Source organism: Crocodylus porosus, unplaced genomic scaffold, assembly GCF_001723895.1.
Source record: "Crocodylus porosus isolate Cpor-Errol unplaced genomic scaffold, CroPor_comp1, whole genome shotgun sequence".
Classification (NCBI taxonomy): domain Eukaryota; kingdom Metazoa; phylum Chordata; order Crocodylia; family Crocodylidae; genus Crocodylus; species Crocodylus porosus.
The window spans coordinates 1894172-1903337 of NW_017728923.1; the positions used below are offsets into that span (position 1 = coordinate 1894172).

Below are 9166 nucleotides of genomic sequence, written 5' to 3' on the forward strand. Positions count from 1 at the left end.
ACTTCAGTCCACTTTCAGCTGTCTGAGGGTTTCTAGTCTTATCTGCTTTCCCTACTCCCAGGAATCATCCTGGCTACTAAAATATTATAGAGCAAAAATGGTTCCTCAGGAAATCAGGAGATTCACTTTCAGAAGGGCAGTAATGACTTCTCAAAAGCCAAAACCTTGACTTTACATGAACAGCATAGTCAAATGGCACTCAATACCACCCCTGCCATACCATTAGGAGTATTCTTCCCAGAAGGAGTGTACCTTATCAGCAGCTATTCAGAAGTACTGTAATGTTAACAGACTTCACAGTAGGAGCCATTAGGATACTTGCAATTCTCTGATAAGCCACCACTGTAGCAGTCTTCTCAAAAACTGGTCTGTAAGCTCAGCGTCAAGAGCTCTGCATGGGGCATATGGACCATGACTGCACCAAGATCCATGAACCTGGATAGATTTGTTTTACTCTTTAATTGCACAGACAACTTTGTCACCGGAAATTCCCTCAGGTTACAGAGCTATGGCTCCCCATTTAAAGAGAATGATATATATCATTATGTACACACACACACACACACACACACACACACGCATTTACTGAGCAATTACAAAAGCAGCATATGAAAGAGAGAACTTTGTACAGTCCCGTGATAGATTATTGCAGCTTCTCGGCAAGAGCAATGTTCAGACACAGAATGCACAAATACTAAATTGGTCTTTTAGGATTTTTTCTTAAATACTTGCCTTAATAGCATTTTTAGCACCAACTCTTGCAAACTGATGCTGATGGTATTGATATGAACAAAGAAATATAGTATTAGATATGATCAGCTTCCCTATCCATCTGGCAGAAGTTACTTCTGTGACAAGTTCACAGGCTTGTGAGCCACCATTTCCAAAGCAGGATTCATGTAACAGGACCTTCCCAGCACAAGGCCCACTCTATATAATGGCTTCCCTCCCCCCACCACAAAAGTGCTCCAAAAGGTAATGTTTATATTCCCTTTTCAACTGCTAAGATGTTTCCTTAGAAACTACTAGCCACAGACATCCAACACACATTGTAATGACCTCCTTTATGGAGACTTAATTTTAGCTTGCCATCTTTCTGCAAATGACTACCTATATATGTTCTAAGGGTTTATTATGTGCGAGGGTTTAGAAGCTGCTATTACCCTGGTTTTTTAAGGGGCCTGAGAATCAGGTGCCTAAATCCCATAGATTTTTGGTAGAAATGAATGCCTAACCTCCTTCAGGTTTTATGGAAGAAAAAATCATGCTAGTATTTCTAAAACCAGGTTTGTCACACCAGCTTCTTCTATTCCAGCTTTTTCATGGGTCATGCTTCCACCCAAACACTCTGAGGGAAGAGAGGGAAGGGACTTTTCAGACATGATTTGAGGAGCAAGGTAACTATGACACAAACTCTATTGCTATGTACAGTAGAGGTGGGAGGGAGGGAGAAGTAAAAATTAAAACACTTCTGCTGATCTCTGGCTATATTTTGCAGACAGAATAAAGTAAAGTGAATTGCTTTAGGCAAAATTCCTTTGCTTTTGCCAACAAACAGCTGGAGGGAGAGAGCAAACTGTAGACAATCTGGGAGGACGAGGGCCAGGGAAAATATATTTAGAAGATCCCTCTAAAGATATCTGAATGAATCCTTTGCCCAAGCAAAGATGATAGGGTATTATTAAGTTACAAAGAGCGATATGGCATTTACTTTCCAATATCTGACAGGCAGAAGGCAGCACTTGCCAGGAGCTTGTAAAAAACTGTATGATTGTCAAGGCTCTTTTCCATCAATAGTAACAGGTGCAGTTGGATTGTATCAGCTGCTCCCAGCTCTGTCAAAAGATGCATTAACCACACTGCACCACCTCCAGGCCACTGCCTTTTCAGGCCAAGTACCAATCTGGAGAAGTCTTATTTTGAGAAGCAGACATGAGTTAAAGGCACCAAGGGGATTTTTACATTGCCCACTACTGAGATATGATCTATCCATGTCAGAGCAGTTAATGAAATGACTGCCTATGGAACACAGTGCTCACTTTTTTTCCCAGGCTATACTCAGCAGCATCACTGGAGAGCAGCAGCAGGTTTAGGAATCCTTCTAGTGATACCTGAACAGTGATCCGGCTGAAGAGGAGCCATCTGGAGCTCAACCTACTAAATATAAATCTGTCACCCTGGTTATTTTCTCCTTCGCTTTGGTAGGAAGTCCAGATCTCATTTCAGGGACTGGAGCCCTCCAAACTATCAGTGCAATTAACCATCTTGGGCAGGAACCATCTGGGAACTAGATGATTTACTCCCAAGACAAAAATTTGGGATATTGTACTAGGGACTTGAACTAAACTATGCCTGAACTAAACTAGTGAACCTTCCCTGTTCCTATTTCCAAGGATCCCTCCATTTCAGTGGGTGGAAATCTGTCTTCAAAGTGGCTCCTTGTACTGCCAGCAGGACGGTCTGTTTTCCTCCTCAAAAAGCTGGACACAAAAAGAAACAGTATTTTGAATAAGACATATTTGATAGCAGGCAGCTATGCACAAAATTTGTGTGTGCAACTTTTGCAGGGAATATGGACTATGACTGCTTGCCTTTGTAACCTATTGGTTAGTGTGTGGCTGAACTTATACTCCTTCTGGTAGGATTAAGGAGTGAATACTGACATTTCAGAACCCTGAGACTATAAGAGTGAACCTGTGCTTTAAGACTACCTGGAGGAGAAGGAGTCTTGGTTTAGTCAATTAAAACCTGGGAACTAATGTAAGCAAGGCGATAACTTCACTCACTGGACTCCTAGCTACATATGCCAGGTCTAAGGCTAGGTACCAGAAGCTTGCTCCACACAATACAGCTTGCATCAGGCATCTACAGTGTGCAGGAAGACTGAGCAAGCCAGTCAGCTGAATTGGACTCCTCTGTGGCTACTGGATTCTAACAAGACCTTGCTTAGCCCACTGAGCCACTGATTGGGACTACACATTTTGATCTTGCTTTATGAAAGAAATCCAGCATAAAAAATAACCATTAAGAATCCCCAGTTTAGTGCAGTCATCTAGATGTATATCTCCAGAAGAAATAGCATTCCCCCTTTCCTCCATTTAGTTAGAGATCTCCACCTTACTGGTGAGCTGTCTGAGCTATTTAGAGAATTCCCCAATGTTTTTGCTCATAGTGGTCCCCAATGGAGCATTGAAATGTCCTCCCCGCTACTTAGTACGTACCAGTCCCAAATCCAGGCAGCTAATTAAATCTCATGCAATGGGAAATCACTTTTAATCACTCAAGATAACAAAGCACAGTTGGGGAAGAGACCCAGAAGAACTTAAGGGAGCAAGAGAAGCCTTTTCTGCCTTGTCTAACCTGCACCAAAAAGGCATTGCTAGCAAAGCAGTTTGCCTTTCACATGGAAGAGGAACTAGATGAAGCATTAGTCTCGCCTGGCAGACGCATGGGATAGAGGAACAGCATCCCCTACAGCCTCTCTCAGGAACTTGTACAATCCTAGGCATAAGACTGATATTGATAAGTATGCTTGGTTTTCTGCATCAAAAGAAGAATCACCTCACCGTATCAATTTCCCTTTAGAAAAATTACTGAGGTACTGTATTCAACATTGCCTCAATTTCCACCCCCCCCCCTTGTCCCACTGTGATAGTTATCACTTCCTGGTGCAAAGCCTCATCTTAGCTGCCATGACAAATGAAAACAGATGAGAATCTGTACACTGCATATACCCTGCTGATTTTAGCTGCCTGACCTGCAAGTCATATTATAATTTGAAGTCATTATGCTGATATGGAATAAGAATGTAAACAAAGTCAGCCCTCTGAGAAACCATTGTCCAGACAATACCTTTTTGCAGAGAAGCAAACTCCACAGGAGAATGAAACTAGAACATGAGCGGATATCAGATGCAAGGAAAAACATAATTAGCAATCACTGTTCCTTTCACAAGTCGAGGGCTTTTTTTAACTTGTTCATGAAGAAGTGATGAAAAGGACCGCCTGAGCCTGCCTGGCTATAGGAACTACAGTTAGAGTCTCTTTGTAGAAGGATAGTGATCTTATAAACCACCGTCTTGTCTCAAATATTATGTAGGGTGTTCCTGCAAGTCGAAAGCTTGATATTACTGGCTTAAGTCAGGCACCGTACAAGTGCCATGGAGCTCTGCCAACATACCTCAGTTCCACTTAGCATGTCCTGGGCCTTAGACCTGAACTGCATTGGTTTGTGTGGTGATTCTACAATATGGACAGAATTCTGCTTTGGAGCAGACTGAAATCATCATATTCCCACTTGTTACTGAAAGTGGTATTTGAACCCAGGTCTCTAGAGGTAAACAGCTAAGGAATTAACCAGCTACATCATCTAGCCCTTTACTATTGCATCTTTCTATGCAACAAGTAAACAGCTAAGCCCTGCTTTTAGCATGCTCTTTAGTCAGTATTAAATGATAATGAGCCCAAGATAACTTGTGCTAGCTTGGCTCTTACTTTACTATTTGTCTGTCTTGAGAATTCTGAGACATTGGAAGCTTGTTTGGGGGCTCAGACACTCAAGGTGTCCTTGAACCCCCATACCTCCAAAACAGAGATTTGGAAGTTTTCAGAGCACAGTGGCTGATTATTGAAGGTATTGCAGTGGCTGGTTCTCCCATGGTTCAGGTCTGCATCGAGGTAGAGAGCTTGGCCATCACCACCTCCTGCAGAGAGAGGAAGAACAAGTGTTAGACTGATTTCACAGATGCAAATTCATAGAAAAGATGAGAAAACCAAGAGCAGTTTTGGGGGGTGTTGGTTGAGTTGTTGAGCTGAGAAAACCAAGATTTGTCTTAACATTTGATTGCCTTTGTGATGTTTTTAAAGAAGCGTCCAGGCAGCTAGCAACTTCAGTAACAAGAGAAAGAATATGGGATAGAAAAAGCCCTCAGGGAACATACTGGGCAATAAAGGAGTTGAGGGAAAGGAGGTGGGAGGGTTGGGGGGAGAGGGTAGAGCCCTACAAATGATAGCAATGGCACTAGTATGATCTTCTAGATGGTTGTAAAACAAAGTCTAAAGTAAACTGCACGTTGATGAGATTAGCTGATACTGATTTAGGACTAATCTGAATGCTGGAATAGCCCACAGAACCTAGATGGACAGGAAATTCAGTGACCTGAAAGTAAACTTAACTTCATCAAGAGAGGTGTTGGGAAGGAGAAGAAAGGTAAGAGACCTTTAGGGCATAAACTAAATGAAAAGATGCTGTCTGGAGAGCAACAGTACAAGAAAGGATGTTAGACAATATATATATCACTTGAGGAATTAAGTGCAGTGGCAAGTCTTGTTCCGTGCTGGTGACTGAATGAGATAGGAATTCCTATGTACCCACGTGAAGACACGGGACTTTTTCCTCTGCCACTGCTATGCCTAACTATAGAGTTCTGTGATGACTGAGATGTAAGCATCAATTATCTCTAAGTTTAAGTAAGTACACATTCTAGTCTCCAACTGAGCTTGCATTGTGAACTGGTTGTATGCTGGAGAAGACCAGCCCACACAGGGGTGGCATGTTCATTACTGAACAGGAATTAGTAGACACTAGGTATCACAAGCTGGCATCTTAATCTGGGAGCCACTGGATGAGAAGCTATCTTAGCAGGTCCTTTCTACACATTTTACTGGAATTTAGGTAGATGACTACTTTATTATAGGCTATGATCATCCTTAGTAACACTGCAGATGCAACACTGCAGCAGCAAGTGTGTTGCTATATTCTAATTTCTCTCATGATCCAACACCTCATTACTAATAATCCTAGAACAGAAAATTAGTAATCAGATACAAGGCAGGAGGAAAGCCAAAGTACACTCAAAAACCTTGCTAAATTCACAACAATGAATCAGTACTAAAATGTTCAGTTCAAAAATGCAATTTTTGGATGGAAATTTGGAAGACCAGGATTTTTCAGCCACTTTTCTCATTACAGCTACAGTAATACTGAGTGACAATAAAGCAAGAAATAGCTTGAACCACTATCTACTGTGAACATTAAGGAGAGATGTCAGAATGTCTGTACAAATCCCATAGAGACTTACCTATGATGATACACTCGGTACTGCCAGCCATAAACATAGAAGCCGTTTTGGAAGGCAAGTTGAAGTGCCGAGCAGCTAGGAAGGGGGAAAGGCGATCTGATGGGTCTGAGGGGACAGAACTGAAGGATGTGGCATTGGAAGCCTGTGTGGAATGACTCCCTCGTTCAGAACCAGTCATTGCCAGCTCTGGGTGTTTGATTATCACCCATTCATAGCGTTCCACTTCTGGCTGCAACTGTGCAAGAGAAGAGAAAGAGTTACTTGGTGGAAGTCCACTGCTCTAAAAGCTCTGAACGCAAGCCAGTCTTCGAGCCCATCAAGTATCCCCAACAGCATGTCATGGCAAGGGAGTTGGACAATATCCTTGAGTGTAACTGACAGGAATGGTGCCAGATAGGCTTTTGCTTTGTAGACGGTTGAACAGGGAAACTAGGCTGTATGAGATGGTTCTTGAATTATCTTACTATTTGTGCGTTAGTGTTGGGGTGACAATGTATCTGTGATGGTCCATAACAAATGCAGAGCAAGGATTTACAAGTGGTATCTTTTATTGGACCAACCCATATACCGGGAGGTACAGGTTCCTTACTATATACTATATGCTGTCTGGAGAGCAACAGTACAAGAAAGGATGCTGGGAGGTACAGGTTCCTTACTATACAATTCGTTCAATAAAAGGTATAACTTACAAAGAGTAAGAGGCAAGGATTTTTATTACATGTGCCTACACCTAGCCTCCCAAGAAAATATTTTGCACTTAGGAGGCAGGGTCTCAGCCCAAACTTGAAAAAGAAATCTCCCACAGCCTTTCAAAATGGGCCTCAATGACTAAGGCCACAAGAGCATGCACTGGATTAGAAGCTTGTTCACCTACCAATTCCAGTCCAGGTGCAAAATAGTGCTAGTAAATAGCTGTTAAAGTTTGGTCACTATCATTCAATACTGAGTAGCAGTAACTACTTACCCTGAACACAAAGCACTCTCCTGTCCCGAAAAAACTCAGCTTATTTCCTCCTCGCCTGCGCTCACTCCAGTCTGTTGATAAATATGCTCCGCAGACCTAAAAACATGCAGTAAGGTCAGTGGGCCTTTCATCAGTTCTTATAGGAAAAAGGTATTTTAACCATTGATTCCAACAGGCTTCAAAGCCCATACCCAACGGTTTCACACAGTCCAAAATTGAAAGTCTCTAGAGCCAGAGAACACAAATTATTTAGACAAACTAGCTTCTGAATTCTGAAGTGTTCATACTACAGGTATACAAGGGGCCATAAGTGCCACAGACAGAAATATCCTAGACCTAGCTACTAGCAAGAAAAAGTTACGAAAACCGAAACACTGCTTCCTTGTTTTTGTCTCCCCTAAAATTAAGAACACCAACTCAAATTATAACACGAGCACTGTGTAGCACCTGTCAACAAGTGATGGACTCTGAGAGCCGCGAGATTTTTTGATGCCTTCTACTACATTGTGCACACTAGCAAAAAGTTTCCCACAGCTGAGCTGAAGACAACTGTATTTATTAGTATAGTCCAGGAAAGAAGGTTCCATATTTCTTCAAAAAGCAGAGTCAAAAAATGGGTTCAGAAGTTTGTTTTTGGTTATGCTAGCAGATAAACCTTCTACAGCACTGGGAGAACAGCTCCTGGTACTAACAAGTAATTTTGCTGATTAAACATACATAAAAAGCAAAATAAAGAGTACTCATATTCATCCCTAAATCTGCTCTGTAAAAGAGGCAGTGTAGAAGCCAGCAAAATATTTTTTTCAGTATTTTAAAATGTACTTAACAAGGGATGATGGCATCCTCTCAGGTAACTGATATTTGTCCTCCTCTTTCCATCATGTCTTGCATCTAATGGGGGGAGGGAGGGGGAGGTTGGATGGACCAGCAGCAGCTGTGAACTTTGACTTACTAGCGCTCTATAGATCAAGAAGAGAATGACACTTGATCAAGGCAGATGTACTCTCCCCTTTCCGTTAATATAATGGAAATCACATCGGCTACTAATCTAGCTGATATGGTTCTAGCTTTAGGAACAATAGATCAAATTCTACTTTTATTTGCATGCATGAAAACTCAGTGAAACTGAATCCCATGGCTTACAATGTGGCTGCAAATGAGTAACAAAGCAGGAAGTTGTCAACCATGTTGCCACAAGTCTTTGTAACCATCCTGCAGGGACATGAGCAGAGGCAGAAGCCTACAGGCTGGATGGGTAGGTGAACACTGTGAACAAATTTTTAAGAGCTATGAAGTATGTGACCCACAGTGTCTCCAAATGACTTCTGCTTCTGTGCAACGGTGCAGTTTAGAGCTCCATGGAATTTCATTAAGGTTTTGTCACAACCATGAGATCAGCAGTCTGATTTTTTAATATCAAATCTAATACTTTCCATCCTTTTGAGAACTGCAGGACATCTTTGAGCAAAATAGTTTCTATGAAGTATGAACATCCAGGTCAGTACAATCCTACAGCCTCTCACTGTTTTTCATCATTACAAACAGAACGCTTACATGAAAATGTAGTCACCAGAATTGTGTGTGGAAGTGCCTGCAGTCCTGTACCACTACCACCATCACATTAGGATTACGAGAGAAGGGATGCCAGCCTTGAACAAAGGTTCTAGGGTTTATAATTGTACAAGGTTTACAGGAGATATCCCATGATAAGTGAAGAGCACATTAGATACCTGAGTTTGAAGCATATGGCCTTATGAAATGCATTTGTAAGCTGTCTCCTCCTTTTCATTATAAACTGCTGTCCATGGCTTTCATTCCACTCACCTCTTTGGCTGTCGTCTTGATCAGGAGAAGAGTTGGCTCATGTCCCTCAATGTGAGAATAAAACCTGTTATACACATATAAAAAAGATGGCTCCTTAGTTAACTAAGCCACTAAGTTACTAGTTTGTTAATTCCACATGCAGTCTATGTTGCTAGACACACTATTTCTCCTAACTCAAGATTGCTTTTTAGTACAGAAGAACAATAGCTGGAGCAGAATACCTATTGCAAATGTCGCCAATAGTACAATTCAAATGATAGCAGAGATCTCTAATGAAGATTAGGCCTGACTTGCTACTG

At 41.7% G+C, this 9166-nt stretch overlaps 1 protein-coding gene across 2 annotated transcripts in view; it reads right to left on the bottom strand.

Annotated features, from left to right (window-relative positions):
• Positions 1 to 448: 448 nt before the first annotated feature.
• The window catches only part of TBC1D24 (TBC1 domain family member 24), a 23644-nt gene continuing 14926 nt past the window's right edge, over positions 449 to 9166 (bottom strand). For both annotated transcript variants that reach the window (XM_019539941.1, XM_019539940.1), the window contains 3 exons: positions 7044 to 7139; positions 6080 to 6314; positions 449 to 4702 (listed from right to left, as the gene is read on the bottom strand). In XM_019539941.1, coding sequence (XP_019395486.1) covers positions 4548 to 4702; positions 6080 to 6314; positions 7044 to 7139 — 486 coding nt within the window. In that variant the 3' untranslated portion in view covers positions 449 to 4547. The remainder of the gene's footprint in view (positions 4703 to 6079; positions 6315 to 7043; positions 7140 to 9166) is intronic.